General features: G+C 35.3%; 1 protein-coding gene across 3 annotated transcripts in view; it reads right to left on the minus strand.

Moving 5' to 3' along the window:
• SCML2 (Scm polycomb group protein like 2) overlaps nucleotides 1–22993 on the minus strand; it is a 65481-nt gene extending 42488 nt beyond the window's left edge. Inside the window, exons 1-5 of one of the 3 annotated variants that reach the window (XM_087726343.1) lie at nucleotides 22901–22993; nucleotides 17590–17687; nucleotides 8923–8993; nucleotides 8187–8421; nucleotides 7876–7964 (exon numbers count right to left, since the gene is read on the minus strand). In XM_087726343.1, coding sequence (XP_087582469.1) covers nucleotides 7876–7964; nucleotides 8187–8421; nucleotides 8923–8993; nucleotides 17590–17602 — 408 coding nt within the window. In that variant the 5' untranslated portion in view covers nucleotides 17603–17687; nucleotides 22901–22993. Of the gene's footprint in view, nucleotides 1–7875; nucleotides 7965–8186; nucleotides 8422–8922; nucleotides 8994–17589; nucleotides 17688–20100; nucleotides 20214–20324; nucleotides 20461–22900 lie in introns of those variants that run through there. The other 2 variants (XM_087726344.1, XM_087726342.1) reach the window with 2 other exon arrangements.
• Between the last annotated feature and the right edge of the window lie 763 nt (nucleotides 22994–23756).

The following is a 23756-nucleotide window of genomic DNA, read 5'->3' on the forward strand; positions in this document are numbered from 1 at the left end:
AAAAGTCCTTACCCAGTCTGATTGGGATTGTCTGGAACAAGTATAAAATTCTAGGTAAGATATTCATTTTGATTGTAGAGATTCTTCCCATCATTGATAGTTGTAGATTTTCCCATTTTCCATTTCATCAAGTCAGTCGCAATTTTAGTGTAGTATAGTTGTCCTCCTTAAGAGTACTGCATCTAGGTGATAAATATATCCCCAAATATTTAACCTTGCTTGTGATTTGAATCTGCAAAGCTTCTGACAACTCTTCCTTTTGTCTTGCTGGTATGTTCTTTGTCATAATCTTGGTTTTGTCTTTGTTTATTTTCAAGCCTGCTACTTTTCCATATTCCTCTATTCTTTCTAACAATTTGGGTACTGTTTCTAATGGATCTTCAAGAATAAAAACCAAATCATCTGCAAACGCTTGTAGCTTATATTCTTATTTTTTAATTTTCATTCCTCTTATTTCTTCTTCTTCTCTAATCTTTCTATTTAAAACTTCTAATGTTAAGACAAAGAGTAACGGTGATAATTAATTTGTCTCTCGGGTAAAAAACCATTTTGGTCTGAGTGGATAAAGATATTTAAATATTTTTTGAGTCTCTCTGCTAGTATAGATGCAAATATCTTATAATCTGAGTTTAATAAAGAAATTGGTCTATAATTCTTAGTTTGTGTTAAATCGGTCTCCTCCTTGGGTAGCAATGCAATGTATGCTTCTGACCATGATTTCAGTATTCTACTCTCAGATATCACTTCATTCATGACTTCTAGGAGTGGGAGAGTCAAGGTTTCTTCAAATATTTTATAGAATTCCACAGGTAGTCCATCCGTACCTGGGGCTTTTCCATTATTTTGTTTTTTAAGTGCTTCCGTTAGCTCCATCATTGTTATTTTACTTTCCAACATTGTTCTGGTTTCATCTGATATCTGGGGAAGATTAGCATCCTGTAAATACTTTTTAACTCTTCCCTCTTCCACCTTCTCTTGTTCGTAGTGCTTAGCATAGTAATCTTGTATAATTTTTTTTCTCAGTGTTTCCATACTGAATTTGTCCTTGTTCATCTCTTAATTGGAATATTTTCTTTGCTTCTTTCTCTTTTTTCAGCTTATATGCCAGCCATCTGCCTGGTTTATTTGCATTTTCAAAGTAATTCTGCTTAGCGCCTCTAATTTTTTGTGCCAGTTCTTCCTTTTCCAGTAGATCCATTTTATGTTTAATTATATCCATTTTTCTGTTGGAAAATATCTCTTTTTTGTGGCGATCTCTGTAACTCTCTTTCAAGTATTTTATAGTCATTATCTAATGCATTTGTCTTTTCTTTGAATTTCTCTTCCTTGTATAGTCTATTATCAGACCTCTAGTGACAGCCTTCAGTGTATCCCAAAGATTCTGCATTGAAGTATCTTCTTTCCTATTTTCTTTAAAGAAAAAGGCTAGTTCTTTTTCCATTTTTTGTACAAAGTCTTTTTCTTTCAATATAGTATTATTTAATGTCCATCTAGATCTTGTCTTTTGGCCTTTCCATTTAATTGTAATTGGATTGTGGTCCGCCCAAGGGCTTGCTCCAATCTCAATTTCTTGTACATTGCAAATCAATTCTGCTGAAGCCCATATCATATCAATTCTGGAGAATGATGAATGTCTATTTGAATAGAAAGTATACTGTTCTTTTTTAGCATTTCTTTCTCTCCATATATCTTTTAAATTTATTTCATCTATCATCCTGAAGAAGGATTTCGGAAGCAGTTTTCTATTTAGCTTTGTTGTTTTGTGTGTTTTGCAATCTATGTTCTGGTTCACAATGCCATTGAAATCTCCCATCATACAAATATCAACATAGTCCAAATCCAAAATTCTTTTTTGCAATTTTTTATAAAATTCATCTTGTTTTTCATTAGGAGCATAGATTCCAATTAGAAGTGGTTTTTTGATATCCATAATTTCCACCATCAAAATTCTTCCCTCTTCATCTGCATAAATTAATTTCACTGGAATATTATCTTTAATATAGATGATCACTCCTCTTTTCTTGCAATTCGCCAGTGTTGTAAACATTATCCCAAGCTTTGGTTGTGTTAGTAGGTGTTCATGTCTCTTTTGAATATGTACTTCTTGTAGGCAGATTATGTCAAGTTTTAATTTTTCTAATTTGTGAAACGTTTTCTTTCTTTTAATTGCTGAGTTAGGTCCATTAATATTGATTGTAATCATTTTTCTTTCCTCCATATTTATACTTTATATACAGGGTTTATAATTCTAGTAGATCTGGGTTCTCGTTGTTCTCTGTAACTTACACCCCCCACCGCACCTTCTTCTTTCTCAATTCCACCTACAGCTCCTTCTACTTTTTCAGTCTCAATTGTAGATGCCTCTAGTTGTGCCACTAATTCATTTTTTCCAGTTTTCTCAGCCGTTTCTCTGAAATATTCTGCATAGAAAGCTTCTGCCTTATCAATTGTATCTATCCTGTATCTTTGTCCTTGCCATGTAAATAGTAGACTTTCCGGTATGAGCCATCTGTAATTAACACCTTTTTAAACCAGAACTTTAGTCAAAAATTGATATTCTCTTCTCCTCTCACTTCTCTCGGAATTTGTTTGAGAACTACAATCTCCTTGCCTTTATATTCTAATTTTCTATCTCTCATTTTCTGTAGAATTTGTAGTTTGATTGTTTTCTTGGTAAATATTACATGGACTTCCCTTGGAAGAGCATTTCTCATTGCATATCTTGTATGTACTCGGAACGCTTCATCTATGCCATCCATCATCTTCTCTTGGGATAGCTCTAATACGTTTGTCAATATCTCGGATATTACCTGTGCTAAGTTCTCTCTTCTATGTTTTGAAATCTTAAGAAAAATTCAGACCTATCCATCTCCCATCTTAATATTCCACTGCTCTCCCTTTCCACATCGCTCAGTCTACCTTCTAACTTCTCAGCTTTCTTCTCTCATTGAACTTTTTCTTCGATTTTTTGAATTCTGTCTTCATATTTCATCATCCAGTTGTACATATTTTCCATTTTTCCTTCCATTTTGTCAACTTTTTGTACTATGCTTTGATTTTGTTGTTCTATTGTCTCCATTCTTTTTTCTATACTCTCAGACTTCTTTACAATTGTTTCTAACTTTTCATCCTTGCTATCAACTCCTGCTTGCAATTTCTGTATCGCTTGCATGATTGCCTCCAAGTTTACTCCTTTCTCCTTTTCTTGCTGAAGCATTGACTGTATTGACCTCTGACCTTCCGCAGGTGAGGAGGCAGGGGTTGTCATTGTAGAACCAACAGGAGTTACTTTTCTACTCATGTTCTAAGTTTTTTTCCCCTTTTATATTCTAGTGCAGTTAATATCACAGACGTTTAGACATCAATTTATGAAGATGAGAGGTTATAAATAAAGTGAGAGAAGGGTGAATGAAAAAGAGGGAGGAGAAAAGAGGGAGAATCTCGCTTAAGAAGAAAAGTAAAGAAGTAAAAAAGAGAAGAAAGAGGGAAAGGAGAAAAAAAAGAAAAAAACCTCTTCAGTCCAATTTGCTCAAATTTTAAGACAAGCCATCCATTGGTGTCCAAATATCTTCGAAAGGAAAGAGTGCAAAAAAAAAAAAAGATGAAATAAAAAGCAAAAAACAAGGATACTTCAAGTCACTAAAAAAAGGGAGGGGGGAGTCAAAAAGCCAAAAAAAAAAGTTAGTATCTCCCCAGCAAAATAATATAAGAGTAGTATAAAAACTGCCACCAAGCTAGAACAAATAAATTCAGTCTTTTTTTACCCCTAAGATAAAAGTCTTTCCAAGGTCATTCTTAGCTTCCCTTGATGCTTTTATTTAGTCTAAAGTAGGTTTCCAAATACTGAAAGTCTCCAGCTGAGTAAACAAGCCTGCTCTTTCAGCCTTAACCAAATAGCTTACAAGGGGCGCTTCTGGTAACAATGTTTCAAGTCCACTAGATGGCAGTGTTAGCTTGTATCAACTCTCGATACTTAAATCTTCCGTTTAAACTTTTTTTAAAAAATAACAAAAATTACCAAAGAAAGAGCTAAAAAAAGAAGAAATCTTCAAAGCATTTAAGGTTTAAATAAATTCAATGTCCCCACCAGGTCCAAAATTAAGAGTATCAGAGAAAAAAAAACACAGAAGGCCAATCCACATTACAATAAAAGTCCAGCCCGGCTTCTGGAAATAAAAAGGGAAAGGAAAAAAAAACTTCAATTGGCAAACTTATATCCGCTGCTTTTCTCTCTAGTCAGCCTTATTTTAAATTAGGTTTCCAAATTTAGGGTTTTCTCTTTCCAATATAAAAAAGGGTTTAAAAACTCTCACCAACACGACATGCTTCTCTCCAGCGCTTGTATTTAGGAGCTGTCAGGAGCTTCAGCAGCCTTTGGCTGATTCAAAATTGCTGGCAAAGGGGGCTTTTCCCGGGTCACCAGAGACTTTGTTAGTGTCTCTGGGACCACTGGATCTCCCCCTACCTTTCACTGTCTCTTCGGAACAGCTTATGTCCAAAAAGAACCGTCCAGATGATCCGGATTAGATGGACATTCAGGAGAAGCCTGAAAGTCCGTCTTCACGCTGCGACACACACACTTTCGACCGGTTATTTTTTTTAAAAAAAAAATTAAACGACTTATTGCAACAAGGAATTCAAGAATGGCATTTTAGCAAGAGTATTTTATACTTTGCCAGTTTTCTTTTTGGCATTGCATAGAAAGGTTGAAATTTTAAGCATGTCAGCCCTGAAACTGACCTGACTGAGGCCATTTTGAGACTTCAGCACTGACACACTGAAGAAAAGGGAGCGGGAGAGGGGAATAGAGATAGTTGGGGTTTGTAGTCGAAACAAAATATTTTCTCTTGGGAACCAAGGACATTCTTACAGGTGTTCAGAAAGAAGGGAATGAAATCACCTAGCAACTGGACAGTATCCTGATTGGACCATGTGATTGATTGTTTTGAGAAAGTGAAAAACGTTTACTTTTAATTAGGTGAAAACCACGGGAATAGTCAGAGTTGGTTTTCACCAGCCTGTGTCAATATGACAGATCCAATAAACTTATTCTTTGAGGAATTTCCCTGTCTCAGAGCTTTGTTTGCTACGGGTATGTTACTTGGAACCCTGACAAACCATTTCATACTTTGACATTTCATTTTTAGCATTCTATAGATTTCCTAGGCATTCTATAAGATGCCTAATTTCATACATTGAAAGTAACATATATAACATTAACAATTTTGATATCATTAGTTTTACCATTGAATATTTTGAAGCATTATTTGATAATATGGGCATGGTGCCAATTTGTACCTTAATTCATTTATTTTCTGTTAACTACCCATTTTACATTTTATCTCTACTACCCTCTATCCTAGTTATACTCAGTACTTTGGTGCATTGTTTTCTCTAGATAATGTGAGAGTACTGAGCATTCCCAATACCTTAATTCCCAGAAATCTGAAATCTTACATAATCTACTGTTCCATTTGCCATTCCTTGGCCCAGAACACTCCTTCCACTTACAGTAATGGCCAAAATTGTGGAAACCTTTTGGGAAAAGGTTTGATGGCTATTAACACTTTTTTCTTTGCAGTAGTACCATAACATTATATATCAGTGGAAAGATAATGTAATCAAGAATATAACGCAACAAAGTTTGTTTAATTATTTGTGTTCTATGAAAAGCTATAGCCATATAACCAAAAAAGGGAAGCACAGCTTGCTTAGGTTGATATTAGGTAGCTTTCCTTCATGTGATTGTAGTCAATGAGCCAATCAGATGACATCTTGTTTTGGTAATGAGCTAATCAGATCACAGTAGAATTCAGTTATTGATATCATGTATTGAAGTTGAGAGGAGGACATTTGTCAGTGTGTTATGTGATTGCTATCAAGTTGGTTGGGGTTTTTTGTATTCTTTCATTTAGTGAACTTGTAAAACATAATAAAATTAAACTAATGGTGCAAAAAGTTGACTAGCCGCCCAGAAAGTGATGTAAAGTAGTATTATTAAGTGAACAAGGCTACAGTTATAAAGAAAATAGAAGAAAAATTGGTGGAAACCTAACCAAAGGTGGCATTTCAAAGTTTTTGAAGAGGTATAAGGTGACTCAGTCATTACAAAACTACACTGGTAAAAGCTGGAAAAAGTGCACAACTGCAAGTGATGATAGAAGAATTAAGAAACTGTTCCTACGTGACAGAAGAAAATCACCTGGGTGTATAGATGAAATGGTGCAATGCAATGTGAAGTTGAATGCAAGGACTGTTCGGCGCAGACTGCAGGAATTTGGCCTACAATCTAGAATTTCACAAAAAAGCTGCTATTCTAATAGCAAATCCTTCATAAAAGTTATTGTATTACATTTTTGATTAAATTATCTTTCCATTGATATATAATTTTACGGTACTACTCCAAAAAAAAGTGGCATTATTAACCATGAAATCTCAAAAATACTGTACATTTTTCCCAAAAGGTTTCCAAGTTTTGGCCACTACTGTACAATGTTTGTTTTGCTTGTATATAAAAGATTTAAAAATTCTAATGAATAAATCAATATTTTATTCAGAGTACAAAATACATAACAGACTATCCTTGACCTTGGAACAACATACAAATTGACTATGTGATAAATAAATTATATTTTTTTCAATTAATAAATGGTTTGTAAATCATTTCTTATTCATTTATAGTGAATGTACTATGTACCGTGTTTCCCCGAAAATACGACATGTCCTGAAACTAAGGTCATGCCACATTTTTTGAGTGGGCAAAAATATAAGCCCCACCCAAAAATGAGACCCCTGGACAATCCCCCCACTCCAGCCAGGCAGACCACTCGCCAACCTAGCGGTATCCCGAAGGCATCAAGTTGCAGGAACGAGGTGGGGGCAAAGGCGCTCACATTGCTTGGCGCCTTTGGAATACTGCTAGGTCAGTCAGCGGCTCTGTGCCCAGCTGGAAAGGGGGGTTGCCAAGCGGCTGCTCTCTTGTGAGCGGGCTCTCAAAGAGCCGGGCACAGCCTCAGGGTCGAATGGCTGTGTTGCGCTGTCGCAGCAGCAACACAGCAGCCATGAGGTGACCACGATCACGAGCAGCCGCCCGACAGCCCCCCTTTCCAGCGGGCACACCGCCATTCACTGATGTAGGGGTATCGCCAAGCTGCGGAAGCGCCTGCTGGAAGACTCGGTATCCTACCTCCGTGCTTTGGAAGCCACAGAAAAAGCCATGTGGCGGCGGCAGCAGCAGCAGCGGAGATGTCCTGGCTCTGAAGGGAGAGCTAGGCAAGGGCATCGTGAGCCTGGGAGCCGCGTGCCCGGCTCTTCAGGAGCCCACTCGCAAGAGAGCAGCCGCCCGGTAACACAAAACAATAAGCCCTCCCCTGATAATAAGGTTCAAGCTATATTTTGTGGGTCAAAAGAAAATAAGACCCTGTCTTATTTTCAGGGAAACATGGTAAGAAAAATATTCCTAGACAGAACTATATGTACAATAAATATGTATTTAATATTTCAAAGAGCAATTAAAGTACCTATTGATTATATACATGCTCAAAGCAATGCTTTTCCACTTTCACTCTAATTTATTATGTTGGCTTTATATAGAAACTTTCAGATTTCCCTAGTTAAAACATAAAGAGAAATTATTTCCCATATATTTAGTATGTTCTGATTTGTAAGATGCTTCTGATTTATAAAATGCTTCTCAAGTGAGAAATTTTATCTTGAATTTGTTACATGTAACATAAGTATAATTTCTTTTAGAGTTTATATGGCACTTGCCAGTGGTTGGCAAAATATTGCTGTCTATTGCAATCAGAGTTTGGGCTTTCTATACTACAGTAGACAACAGAACACAAGGGGCTTCTCAGCAACCAAGCTTCTTACCTTCTTAAACAATATAGCAGGTGCCATTTCAGCTCCATTTAGGGTTCTTAGGAGGAACATTGGCCAAGAGGATGCATTCATCTGGAATCCTAATTTGACAATAAATATATAATGGATATAATTTAAGAAATAAGGAAGAGTGGAGATGGGGTGGAAGCAAAACAGGGTTGATCCTTCACCAGTGCAAAGCACTCCAAATACAATCTATAACATTATATCCATTATTTTTCTCTTGATTTATGACTATTTCATTGTTGGCTATTTCAAAAAATGATCTCTTTAAATCACACTGTTGAATTACGTTTTCTTACCCAAAGGAGGTTGAAGCATTCCTCCTTTCTTTTCACACGTTCCAATTTGCTGTATATCAGAGGAATCCACTAGCCTCCAGAAATCATTTTTATTGTCACTTCCATCAAGACGCAGCCTTAATCTAGTACCTGAGATTCCAATAACTGTAGCTATACACACAGAAGTAACATTCCGGGGGTCATGAGCTTCCAACTTCATACCCACTTTGAAATCATTGCTAGGGGGAATCTTAGACTACAAAAGGAAAGATAATAAAAGGTTTACAATATAGTTTAACAATATAGTAGTTTAGTTTTCTACATAGTAAAATATATAGATGGACCAGTATGGGGAATTTAATGAATGAGCATTAAATGAACATCTAAAAATGAGCTAGATGACATCACACTGGTTTAATAATTATATAAATGCATCTTTTTACATTTCAATAACAAATCAACATATGCAATCTAAATTTATTTCATGATATTCATCTCTCTGTGCAACAAGCATTTAATACTACTTTGTATTTTGATACATCAAACAAGGTGATTATTATTTCCTACCACATGAAAAGAGAGTCTAATGTAAGTCTAACAGTAATGCTTCTTATATTAGTAATTCTTACTAATATGAATATACTATGTACCACATTAAGTGCATACTACATTGAATGCTACACTTGTAAGTAAGGCAGTTTGACAGTTTACAAACACATTAATTTTAGGAATGGTTTTTAATATTTTAAACTATCACCTGTCTGAAACACTGTGAAGGGGCAGCTACAGACCCTGTTTCTTTCAAGTAGTTGTCCCAGTTAAAATATTCTATGAAAAAATGGAAATGTTTAAACATTAAAACAGCAATATAAATACTACATAAATATACTTTAAGCTATAGGAATGTAAATAAAATCTTAAGGAATTTACAAAATTGTAAAAATATGTATCCCAAACATATTAAAAATAATTATAACAATTGTAAAAAATGAAAAATTTTAAATTATCTTTTTAAACTGCACTGAATTTAGTTGGTATGTTGTGGCATATAAATTATCCAATTAATTAATTGAAATTACTTGAATGTTATTATAATCAGCTTTTTCCCAGAAGATTCCATCTCAAAGAAACAATGCACTGAATGTAACTTTTTAAATATAGGAAAGTTCTAAAAGTTGGAATTCAAATTAAAGCATGCAAGACAGATGATTGCCAAGACTCTCCTCTTAATACTCTCCGCTTAATATATCCAGCAAAAGTGAGCTCACCATAGCCTTGGTAACTGGTTCCACTACTACTACTCTTAATGTTTGGAAGGTTTCCAAATATTCAACTGCAGTGCAAGCTGTTCTTTATCCTGAAGTACAGTATATTCAAGTATTTGAGGAGTGTTTGTATATTCTCAGTCTTCTCTTCTAAACATTAAACCTTTCAAAACACTTTAATCTGTCCTCAAAATTTAATTTTGTTTTAGTTCAATGATCCTCCTCACTGCCATTCTCTGAACACTTCTTAAAAGAAGATACCTAGAATTGGACATACAGTAATCAATATGTGATCTGACCAAAGCAGCATGTAGTAGAATTAGTACTTTCTGATTATTTGGAAATTGTACAGGTAGTCCTCACTTTATGACCAGTTGCTTAGCAACAGTTTGAAGTTACAATGGACCTCCTCAGGACTACTTATGACCAAAATTTGAAGTTCTGTTGGCTCCACTCTTCTCCCCCCCGTCACATGATTGCATTCTGGGCAATCAACAATAGTCAAGCTGCTGTTTGCAGTCATTGTAAAACCGGTGTTTACTTCTGGTTCCAGCAAAAAATGCCCATTGGAGATAAGTGTATTCTCTTAACTACTGCCACATTCGCTTAACTATGACCACAATAATGTTGTGAAATCAGGCATAGTCACATAGTGACCCAATTAACAATCAGCATTACTTATAACCATAATTCCAGGCTTAATTATGGCTGTAAGTTGAGGACTACCTGTACATGAATAGATCTAGTCTAAATTTACATTTGTCTTTTTAGCACTCATTATTTAATATATGTTTTGATACTTCATGTATTGAAGGAATATTTGTACAGAAATAATATGAAACACTGTTTGTACAGCAATGAGTTAACCTAGTGCAACAGCTCAGATAAAAGTAATAAAATGTGGGGTGAGAGCATTCTGCAGAAAAAGACAAATTTACAAAATTTATCTAGATGAAGATCTATTCAATGCAGTTATACCCCAGAAACCAATTTACAATTCAGTGAAGTATTGGAAGCAACATATAGTATGTAACATTCCTCTGCTATCTACTGGTATATTAATTCAAGAACAAGGTTGCTAAGGCTATTAAAACCTGCTTAAACAATATAACAATAAAGTACCCACATAAAATGTTAAAGGAATTCCTTCACACATCTTGCATCTCAACTCATTTAACATTTAGTTGTAAAGCAAGTAGAGGCTAGTCCATATTCTCTATCACAGGGATTTGATAAGCGCCTGACGATATGCTACAAATAGAGGCAAAATCAACATAGATGAAAGTATATGTAGCTTAGGATTGATCTGTGGAACACCCTTATGATATTACCTAGTCTGGTAATAAAACATCTGCAAGCAACCAAGCTCAGAGAACACCGAAGACTCCACAGAATCAAAATAATATACATATATTTTCAAAATAACCAAGATATCAGAAATTTGCACTCCAATCGTCCACTGTTTGCTAAGATCACTCAACTGAGACAGATCCTTCAGAGAAAGTGGAACTAGAGCAAAACAATCTAGAATTTTGGTGAGTCACTGAAGTAGAAAGCTGACTGGAATATTTGAAGACAATAATTCTAATGCTCCTTGAGGACACCAAGTCAAGAAAGGCTACCCTAAAGCCACCAAAAACTGGCAATAATTTGCATGAGATTTAAGGCAGCTTTTTCAGTTCAGTAAGCACAAGGCATTTTACTCTGTAGATATGCATATATCACTACAAATGGCTTCTGGAAATTTTAACAAATATGGAAACCACAATCCAAAAGGGCAGATAGTTCATAAAAAGCTTTGCTGCTCAAACAATAGAAATTGAAATATATTCACACTTAAAATTCTTGGCCATTAAATCTTCAACCAACACATTAGAGCTAAATTATTGCATATGTCTGCAGTCTGCACTGGCGATAACCATAAAACTGTTCTTTTTCCCTGCTGCAAACAATAGCAATATATACAGATGGCAGTATAGACCATTCATCTGATTAATCGTATATTCTAAGTAAAAGATACAGCATAAGAGTTAGTAAAATGCTACATTTTTTTTCAAGATACAGACACCTCTCAATGAATTAATCCTTACAGGGACTTGCTTTATTCCTGTGCACCTACTCTTCTAACAGTAACAAGGCAGCCAAATAGGAAAAGATGTTGAGATAAATATTCATTGTGAATGCGAATCAAAGTATTTTATATATTGCCCAGTAATAAAATTCTTGTTTATGCTAGTAATCTATGTATAATTAGCTAACATGTAGATGTGCAAAATGGCCAACTTCTATGTGTTTCACTCCATTAACTGCTATACATAAAACAAAACAAACTAATAATAATAATACTATGCTGCCACCTAGTGTTTCTCCTTCAAACTGACAGTAACTCCTGGGGTAATTTTCTTGACAATAATACCAAAGTTAGATACCATAGAACAACTAAGACGTTTCTTAGCAAAAAGCTGAAGTTCTTCCTGAGTGATTTAAGGTTTATTCAACAATAGAGCATTGACTTCTATAAGCCTTTACTGCAACTTTTGTATCCAACGTTTGTGTTGTTTCTTAGCATGCAATGAACCACAAATGACACAACTGTATACTGTGAAAATCCACCTCATTGATTTACTCCTGGGTAAGCAAATTGTGTGAGAACAAACATTATGTTTTATTATTTCATATTTTGAGAATCAGGAAAGGAAACAAATATCATTATGCAATACACGTAGTCCTTGGGTTACAACCAGCCATTCAAAGTTACGATGGCATTGAACGAGTAGTTCAGTAGTTATGACTGATCCTTGAAATTCCAGCAGTCACATCACCCATGTGGTCACATTATTGCAATCTAGACACTTGACAATCAACTCATACTTATAACTGTTGCACTGTCCTGGGGTCACATGGTTGTAATTTTTTACTTCCCCACAAGCTTCCCACTAATAAAGTCACTAAGGAACCAGCAGGGAATGTCACAAATTGCTCTGATAAGTCTCCCCAACCTATGCCCCTCCCCTAGTCCCTCTGTACTCACACTCCATCAGCCACCCATACACCCTCCCAAGCCGCTCTGCACTCAGCACTGCATCTCCCTGGATAGTTGTACTCTCTCACCCACATGGCAGTCACACCCTTGCACATTCTCCCCAAGTCTTGCTGCACTCACGCCACACCTTCCCCATCATGTCCACTCCAAGCCACACAACACTTATGCCACACCTCTCCAGCCACTCATTTACCTTCTTCCATTTGGCAACAGCCACCCCAAGTCCTGCTGCACTCACACATCACTGTTCCTGAACTTCAGTATGCTCCTTTCATACATTCTTGGCCACCCAGGCACCCTTTTCTACCAGGAAGCAGCCCCCTCGTACACCAAGCTTTGTTGTACTTGTGCCATGCTTCCCTTAACGATGGCACACCAGGAATTGCAGGAATTGCTCTCCTAAGAGATGCAGTTATATTTATGACAGTGTCACTTAATGATGGAAAGTCTGGTCCTATTTGCTGTCATAACTCAAGGATTATCTGTATATTAACAGTACCAGTTTTAATAAAAGGGTTGTAAGTGTGAAAAACAGTAATAAGTCACTTTTTTCAGTGTCGTTGTAACTTTGAACAGTCACTAAATGAACCGCTATATATAGTACCTAAACACATTCCTAGAACAAATTTCCCATTTTATCTGACAGAATAGTATCTTCCCTAATAAGCTTTATTACCTGAAATTTTATCAACATTCATATTTTAAAGCAGTTATTTCACAAAAATAAATACATATTAAGAAAGTTCAATTTCTATCTGCCTAAATGCTATAGTATTATTCTCTATAATAGCAACCTTTAATGAAGACTACTACCAGGATTATAATCAAAGCATTGAGAAACAGATATGACCATACTTTGTATAACCACAAGGCTTATACATTTAAAAACAAATGCCTAAAGTGAAAAAAGTAAGAGGATCTTGTGAATGCAGATGCCCAAAGAGGTATAGTTACATGAAAAAATAAGATTTTCTTTGCAGTCCCTCTGCCTCCAATATAGTGGAATAGGAAATCCCCCCCCCCACTTTTCCTGCTGATTGTCCTTTCCTTGAGGAGCCCTGCACAGACACACATCCCCAAACTGCTCCCTCCAAAGCCTCCAGACTTCCACCTCCAAGTGCCCAGAGTAAAACAATGAGAGGCAGCTCCTGGGCCTTGCTGGCTCAGCTGATCTGCAGGAATGCGATTAAGGGGTTGAGCCTCAATGAGGTGACCAGGGAAGGGAAGGGAAGGGCTGCCTCCTGTGCTGGCCACACCCACTAGGCCTTATTTGGGGTAGGGCTTATATTAGGCCCATACCAAAAAATAAGGCTAGGGGTTGTTTTTGGAGTAGATCGTATTTTGGGGAAAACAGTACCAGTAGCATGCCATTTGCCAATCCATAGATAAGCATCAACTGCAAAATTCTTGCAGGTTAGAAACTTAGTATTCATGGTAGAAAGAAGTTCAAACACACCATTATAGAGAAGACAGCTGAAAGCACCAGAAGCTTTACTGGCAGAGATATTCAAAATCACTTGACATTTTGTGATTGACTAAGAGAACACTAAATTAATTATGTCCATTATAGGAGTTGCTACATGAATTTAAATCAAAGTATCATCTATATTGCTTTTTCAATAGAAGAAACAAAAAGATCAGTTGCAATGAACTGTTAATAGGATTCATTCTGAGATTTGTTATGAACAATAATACGGATACATAAATTAATTCCATACTGATATTAAATCTTCTTGGCATCCTCTATGAAGAACTGTGAAGAAGAACCACGAGAGCTATGTAGTACAGATGAGCATCTCTGGATAGATAGAATTTTTCCAAAGAAAGTGTATTATAAGCTAGGATTGCCTTGACCACCAATAGCTGATCCTACAAAGCTCAAAGGCATATTTATAGAGAAGGCTTAATCCCTATATCAATGAAAATATTTCCTAAGAACCTCTTGTCACAGCACACTTGGAACAAGACCTATATCATTATGTATTTGTGTGTACACAAATGTACAGACTGAGCTGGCAAAGAGATAGTTCAGCAGTATATATTAATAAAAATTGCCAATACAGTGTCTGAAACTGTTGAATGGTATAGTCTTGAACAATAGGTATGGGAATCCCAATATTTTTTTGTATTAATTTCCTTGTAAAGACGCTACATCTATTGAATTGATATTAAGCTCAGCTTAGCATTTACTATCAGTGATAATGACCTCAACTCTTTAGTAATAAGTCTTGCCTAACTCCATGAAGGCCACCTCTACAATAAGGCAGGCCTTCCCCACTATTGCAATAACTGACAACTTCAGCTAAGTAGGAAAGAACAGATTGAGGCAAGATGTAGTTCTGATAAGAAGCGCTCTAGTAATTTTTGCTGAAGCTCCACACAAAGTACTACAATAAAGGTCCTGTGGCCTGACATAAGGAAATGCTTGAAGCTGACAGACTGTACTTACATAATGATTCAAAGTATACTGTTAAAAACTTTACATTACATTACATTAAACGTTAGCATGAAATATACTGGAGAAAAGGGTTTATAGGCATAAGTAGTATTCAAATAAAAGCAATGTTAAAATAAAAGACCTAATGTTAAAGATTTATCTTATAATCCATAAACAAAATAAGTTGTGAGTAAATGTTAACTTATATAATAATTAACCAAAACTGAAATATTTTCGAATTTAATTAAGTCTGTTGGTTTGAAACTCTGTGGAAATTTGACTAAGAATATTTTTCCCTCCTCCACTCTTCTCTTTGAGACCAGAGACTGTTTCTTCAAGAAAACTGGAATGGAAGAAAATGATTAATTCAAAACTGGGAAGAGGCACCTTCTAGAGAGATTTTTCAGGGACAGCAGAACACTGAAGGAAATGAGAAAGTCTGCTTTTAAAAAGTCTTCATACACCAAAATCTGTTCTCTTAACATTTACAACACATAATGTTATCCAATAATTGGTTCCTTGACAGATTGCTGTTGCCATGTCTTTCTTTTTTAATAGACTTGAAATCTAAAATAAACATAATTGTACACGTTGCCATATACTTCTACCAATATCATTCTATACATTTATAGAATTCTATTAATACATCATTACAGAATTCTATTATTCTCAATAGGAATCATTTCTGGGTAGATACAGGATTTGGGCTTAAGTTCGCAACATAAAGAATATTTCAAAATATTTGAAATCTAAATTTATTCTCAACTGAATCTACGTTCAGTTAGGTTTATTTCTAAAATTAAATCAGGCAGTAAATCATAATGCATTGACGTTTAAAAACTCAAAGGGTAATGCAAAACAGCAAGCACTTTGACAAAACAAAGGCAAATACTTCAGTAAGTATTATGTAATAAATTATAATCGCAATGTGTTCTCTATAATTATAATAGTGATTTCAGCTTAAGCATATTATACAAAGTACTAAATACTATTCTACATAATCCTTTTTATCCAATGTTATATAGAAACCAGGGACACTTGCTAAAGAATATGCAAACAAAATGACCTAATATGACCTTTGGCTTATTAACCAGGCAAAGAAAATTAGAAGAAGCTAACACAAAATAGAACAAATACTTAAAAGAGTTATTGAACAACTAATTGTAGACCATTCATTTAATGCACAATGGATTATTGGATGAAACCTACATGGCTAGAGGAAAAAAGAAGCAACGGCAGTAAGATAGTCAGTTCTATTCAAAGTCACAGTTGCTGAATAGATGATACCTTTAGCATGGATAGATATTTTGGCGCATTGGCAGGATGAAAAAGGGTAGCTATTTCCCTCCTGGAAATTTCATCTAGCACATTTCTTCACTTGATATTACTGAGCATTTTTTATTTCAACCCAGGAATAAATGAGAAAAAGTTTTTTGACATCTATATGTACTGCAGAAGAAACAAGGATGATTACATCTTCCAGTACCATGTTTTTACAGTATGGAAATAATGTTAACAGAGTAAGTAGTCAATTCAGACATCATAAGAGGCAGAAGACAACAGATTTTGGATCTCTTACAACCAATGCTTTAATCATAACATAAACAGTATTTTAATATATGTAAAGGCTGAATTATCCTATTACTATAATTGGCACTCTGCCATCTACGATACAGACATCAGTGCTAACTATATATATATCACATTCCCAGAATGTGAGTTCGTAGTACATTTTATTTGAATATCTTGATTTTGTTAAATAATTAAAGAAATATTTGAACAGAATTATATGCATATGGTACTTTTGTGAGCTTTATGAGTTTTTATTAATACACTTGAATATGACATAAAATTAATATCAAAAACAACTTAGAATGTTTATCAGATATTTTTAAATGCCTACTTTATGGGGAGAAATTCTGCCAAGTTATTAAACCAGTGCAGAACTTAGATTCAGAAAAGACTATTTAAAGCATGTCCAGTAGCTCATGTTGATATTTCCTTAAACCAAATGATTTTTCACTTATCAGCAATAGCTGTATAATCCCAGGAAAAGATACAAATTTTGTACAAAGGTACAACTTGTTTAAGCAGCTGCCAAAAGCTGTTAAATGAAATCATTCCAAAAATTTTATAGCTTCTTTTTCAGTTATCAGCAATAATTATACAATCCCAGGAAAAGATACAAATTTTTAAGTAGCTGGCAATAGCTGTTAAACAAAATATTACAAATAAACTTTCTAGTTTCAAATACAGGTTGCCTACTATTTATTTGATTGCAAATTAATTTAATAAAACAGCATATTTAAAGACTTTTGCACATTACACTTGCAATTTTATGAAAATGTATTATTTTCTTTCACAAACTAATTGGATCTAGCAGATGCCATTAAATATTTACCCAACTAGTTTTAGTTCTTCCCATAATCTAGAAAAGAAATCAAAATTTGAGTTCAGAAAAAAAGTTGTTTATATCAATATTGTAGCTATTCTACAAACATCTACATCTCTTTTTCATGAAATTATATTACTAATTGTCCAAAAACATCCCAATTTAGGAATTAGGAGTACCCTTAGAATATATTAAACTTCTGAAAATAAAGTCACAATTTAAATGTCTGGAAATTGTGACTTCTGGTGTTAATGTTCCCTTTTACTATCTTATTGTTTCAACTTTACCTGTTTTCCCCATGGTTAAAAGTCTGGTCCTCCCTGTCACAATAAAAATACAAATGTTGCCTGAAAAGTTCACTCTTCTGTTTCAGTAGAATTGTTTCCTGTAAAGCAGTAATAAAATAGATTAGGAAGAAAGCACACACACACACACACACACACACAGAGAGAGAGAGAGAGAGACACAGACACTAACAGTATAAAATCAGTAAATTAATGAGGAATGGAATTAAGAATAAAAAACATTTTAACTCTTTCTATTCATCCCTACAAAAACTCATGCAATTTTTTTTCAATTTTAGGTTCTTTATTTGCACTATTCACTATTTGCAACTGATTTTTTGAAGGAATCCTATTATTTCTAACCATACAAAAGCACACAAAAACACACACACAAGTAGAATTGCATTTATATTAGGATATCATAGTAATTATAAGTTCAATGCTAGCACCATTTACATAGAAATTGACATTATTTGCTTTTGTTTTTTTTACTTTAGACACATATACAATATTGTTGTTTGATTTAATTATAAAACAGTTGCAGCAATAAAACTGTAAATCTATCATTTTATTTTCTGTATAAGTAACTGACTAGACATAATTCGTCTTAAATCAGTTAGATATCTTTTATTTCTGGTGTTCCATTTAAATAATGCCATTTATTGCTCCAACCTTCCTGAAAAGTGCAATCTTGATAAATGCTTGAAGGTACATATTTATACCTTTTATCAATAATCAATTAGGTCAAAAAGTGATAATGACTAAGGAACAAAATTAAACACCACTTGCCATTTGTCTGTATGAAATTTGCTGAAATAGAAATACGAATGCAATAATCCACAACATCTTTTGTGGTCTTTATATCTTGAACTAATAATGTTTAGTAATTCTGTATATGTTACTTAGAGATTATTGCTGCTAAATTATATATAACATATCGCAAGGTTAATAGGGATATATCCTAAACTGACCTAACTTGCTGAAACACTAAGGAACATTCATTCATTCACAATTGACAAGTTTTACAGAGTTCAAAAATTCAGATACAAATACAAATTTTCTATAGCATTTAATTGTGGTATAAGTTATCTATTGATTTAAAACTTTTCAAGAATTTCATATACATGAATATAGTAACAAATCCTTGTTCCCAGTCTTATAAAATTGCATAGTACATTTAGAAAACTAAAATCTGACCAAATCAATCCTCATAAAATATTTGAGAATCAGCTAGAATAGTTAAAATATGAAACTTGAAATGTTTAATTTGGTTATTATGCATACTGGCATAGTAAAAAAAAAAGAATATTTACTCTTCATGATGGCACTAACTTTCAACTTTCACACTTATGGGTTTTAGGGGAAAAAAATCTAAATTTTAAATGTCATTTTGACAATCTTTAAAATTGAAGTGCATTGTATACAGATTGTAATAAAAATCATTATTTTTCCCTCAAAAAATGAAATTCCCCAGGACGATTATGTCTGAGCAAATACAGGAGCAAACATTAATGTATGTATGTATTTTTAATTTCAAAAGTTCACGTGCAAAAATGCTAATATGAGAATATTTGTAATAAATAAAGCATACATTTCTAAGAAATTAATTCAACCAATGAAAACCCATTTCAATAAAAGGAAATAGGAGCTGCTACAAAAAGCTGTTGAACTCAAACAGATTTCAAAGCTATCTTACAACTGAAAGGTGATCCAAGTCATCCTCTTTATGAGCAGTCAACTTTAAACCACTATTTATCTTTCTATTGTTGCTTTTCTAGCCAGCAGCAGATTACACTTGCTCCTGTAATAAAGATTCCAGTTCAATAGTGATTATATCTCTCTAAGCCACTGAAGTGCTTGCTGGAAAAACATAAAAAGAATTCCAGCATTTCAGACAAGTGAGCATCTAGACAGAGACAAGATTGTCAACTAACAGAGAAACCCCATCCAAAGGCAAGGTTTGGCAATAAACATTTCATAGCCTATAAAATTCAGCCCACAAATTCATCCAGAATTCTAGATCTAAAGCACAGTTGTCACTATTTCCCACATGCTACGTAGTAGCTTGAATTGTGTAATAGTTTGAATTGTCATTCTATTTAAACTAGAAGTGACACAGGAGTTTTTATATTGCTCTGAGACTAGGATTATTTTTCTGAAGGACAAACCCAATATACATTTACATCTGTTGCTTTCAAACAGCTCTAGATCTTTCATTTAACCATTTTCATAACAGTGTTTCATATAAATACATTTAAAACTTTTTAAACAACAATTTTCTATATAAAGAGCACCATCAATCCAATCATATAAATTTAGTTAGAATTAAAGCTGCAGTTCTTTGAAACTAATTTGTTCTTATATTTATTTTATATAAGCAAAGAAATATTTATAAACTGGGTATAAAATATTTTTATTGGAGAAAAATATAACTACTAAACTAAACATTCCTAGATGTGTTAAAATGAAACAATTTTTGAAGACAAGCTACAATAGACAAAAAAAATAACGTACCAATTATTGCAGGCCCAATTATAATTTGTATATCCTAAATCTTTAGGACATTGTTTCATCTTGTAATACACCTCCTCTTGGTTTATTCTTTAAAAAGTTTTTCACAAACCTAAAATAAAGTCAGGTTTACTTTATTACAAGCAGATACTGCAGTTGATGTACCTAAACAGATGAGTAACACTAAAACCTCTTACAAGAATGGAATAAATTTAGCCTTAACTCACCCCTAAATATTTAAAATTCTTGCACTCAAATTGCAGACATTTTAACAATAAGTCATTATCCCAATGACATAGACATGCTTTGTTCCATCATAGTTTGATCACTATGTTAAGTACAAAGATTTAAAATATACTTTCAAACTTTGTCTGAAGTTTCTCTTTTGTACCACCTGCAAATGGATAAGCAAGTAAAGGGGGAAATACAGTTATTAACACCATATAAGGTATCTTCCCCTCAATCAGCCATGTATACTGTATGCAAACATATAAGAAAACTGAATGAACTTGGGCAAGTCATACTTGCAGGTCTACAAAAATCAGGTATCTTCTCATCTTGTGTGATTTCTACTCATTTTTCACAGCTAAACTATAGATCAAAGAGTTCATTACTTTGCATTGATTTGCTTTCTTCTAAACACATTACTACTGGGATATTATAGCAGCAAACTGCATGGATAAGAATAAAGGGAAATATGCTTTAACATAGAAATTGCTGCAATAGCAGAATTACTAGTATGTAATTCAACCATTATAGAGCTGGACGGAAAATTTAAATATCAACAGTGAATTAGTTAAGTTCCATAGCCATATTATTTCCTATTCTTTAAAAAAACTTTTAAAAACCTATTTGTATGCCTTTATCCCAAACATATTGCTTTTACATTAATACCATTTTAATGTATATTTTAATGGGTATAAGACTCAAAAGGTATCTAAACCTGGAAAGACCATGTTCTTATAGGACTAAGATTTAGAAAAACTGTATCAGTACTTTGATTACAAATGTTTTTAAGCATTCCCTATACTCTTTTTAGCAGCTCAAGAAAAATTATAAGGATCAACTGATCTAACTCAACCATTGTGTATCTACTGGCAAAATAACATGGATTTTCATTTACATTAATTTTGCTGAAACATGTTGTATTAACCTTATAGAACCTTTACATTAAAAAACCTTTGTTTTTTATTAGATTTAGACTAGAATATTAGATTTTTATTTAAAGTGATTATCTGTACAATCTTACATATTCAGAAACATGCTCAAGATTTTGTGCAAGGAAAATAAAAACATTTTAGTGGAGACTAGCTACTGTAATTTGCAGACACAAAAAGCAGTTCTATGTATTATTACTTACAAATATTTCTCCCTGTGCTCAATGGAGTTTGCTTTTCGATAGGTATCTTCAGTATTAAAACTATAGAGTGTAATGTTTTGTAAGCTATCCTAAATTGTATTGAGTATGCTTTCAGGACACTAGATTACACCCTTGGTCAAAATTCATAAAGAAAATAGACACAGGTTGAAAACTGTTTCTTGGAAGAAATGAATGGTATCAGAAGTCTATTATGACCAACAATACACACAAACCCAAAGTAATAAATTTCCTGAAACTTCTTGTTCCTACAAGCGCATCTATTCTTTGGGTGCCGACCAAGCAAGATGAAGTAGCTGCCGCAGCAACAGCCGGTCCGCCAACAAGTAAGTTTTAGGCTTCACTCTCACACAGTACTGTACTTTAGGCCAAAGAAGAGGAAAGGGAGGAGAGTCTCAGCCAGAAGAAAGCTACACCTCGAAGAAGTGTGTCCACGTCTACGCTAATGTCAAAGCACATCCAAACAACCCCAAAAAATAAGCGCCAATTTAAAATGCGCGCCGGGGGTGTGTGTCAAAATAGTGCAGAACTGCCGCGAATAGCTTGAGTCCTTGAGCATTTAGCCCGAAAAGATTGGGGAGGGGGACTCGCCTTTGCCCTCTCCTCTTCTTCAGTGCTCACGGTTATTCCCGCCCTATTTTATAGTGAAATGCTTGTTAAGCAGTATGCCCAACAGAAAAGCCAGCATCGTTACTAAATTTAGCTAGGGTTAAATGTGACAGCTGTGCTGGCTCAGCTCTGGTCAGGAGGCGTCAGTCGCTCCTCTCCCCTCCCCTTTCAAATAAAACCGCGCAGCATTCAAAGCGCAGAATTGCCCGTCCAGAACCGGCTCTGCGGCCGGCTTCCACCTACCCGTAGCAGGGCTTTCCAGAGAGACCGCGAAAGCGGGAGGGAATGAGACTGCCATGCCCCCTGGCTAAATGCAGGGGTGAGCTCCCCTCCGCAAAGGGGATTGCAATGTTTTTTCTCTTCACCTTTTGATCATCAGAAAGGTAGAACTAAAGATTTAGGTGAGGAAGGGAGAGCGGAGTTATAAATCCCCTCCGACCCGTTAAAGTAAACAACCAAGGGCTGGGGAAGGAAGCCCCAGAGTGCCCCAAGACCCAAAGGGAGGGTGCAAGAGGCCGAGAAGAAAGAGGCAGCTCGGGAAAACCTGAAGAAGAGACAGTCGCCTAGAAGACTGGTTGGGGGAGGTGGAGGACGAGTATCCTGCAAACACCAAATATTCAGCGGGAGGTGGCGGATGAATCCTGATCTGACACCAATGCTTTCCCTTCTCAGCTCGCGTTTTAGAATGCGGGACCCAGAGATCCCGCAACAGAGAGAGGAGAAAGCGACGGCGAAGGGGAGAGGCGGCTCCAACTCCGCCTGTTTTTCTCCCTCTGAAGGCAAAAACACTCGGAACTCTAGAACCGGAGCACTCACCGAACACGAGGGAGCCCCGGTCTCGTAGCACGCAGGGGGCTCGGCTCGCGGTGCCGCCGCCACCACCACCAAGATTCACGCTCTTGCTGCCGCCTCCGCCATGTTCCTGGGGCGTCGCGCATGCCCGGCAGTGGCCCTGGGGGCTTCCTGCGCCTTCGTGTCTTGTCCTCACGGCCCCCTGACAAGGGGGCGGAGGGGACGGGTGACAATTTAGTCGTTACTGCAACAGTTGCCGCTGTGCTAGTGGCTCGCGAGAGCAAGTTGGGGCTGTCCTCGCCCACGCTACACCACTCGTCGTGCACATGCTGCTTGTACCGCTGTAATATGCTTTAAGTGGCTGCTGCCGATACCCCACTGTAGTTATCCCGAAACGATATAAATATAGACTTTCTCTAAATAGAATTGATCTTGAATTGACAGATAATATTGGGTATAAGTACTATTATGTTTTGTAAGTTAGAAAAATGAACGGTGCAAAAATGAAACAATGTGCGAATCACGTTTCTAACCTGTCTGAAATAAATAAGCTGTTAAGCATGCGAAAAGAGATTGTCAAAGATCAAGAAACAGGAGAAAGCAAACTGGGTGTCAGAATAAATTGGAAATTGCCAGGAAGAGAAACCAAAGCCAAGAAAGACAAAGTTCCCAGGAAGAGGTTCAACAAACAATATCAGAGAACTTTCAGAATAAACAGTATTGCAACACCTGCAATAAGATTAAAAATAAAAAGACACAGAAAAATAAGAACTAAGAGGTCTGGAGTTAAGAAAGGGATTCTAATTTCAAACTGATGTGGTGAACACTAAAGTCCTTGACTTACAAACATTTGTTTAGTGACTTTTCAAATTTACAAAGT

The sequence above is a fragment of the Thamnophis sirtalis genome, unplaced genomic scaffold (genome assembly GCF_051295495.1).
Source record: "Thamnophis sirtalis isolate CommonGarterSnake01/CBP01778 unplaced genomic scaffold, rThaSir2_p1.2 scaffold_12, whole genome shotgun sequence".
NCBI classification, from domain to species: domain Eukaryota; kingdom Metazoa; phylum Chordata; class Lepidosauria; order Squamata; family Natricidae; genus Thamnophis; species Thamnophis sirtalis.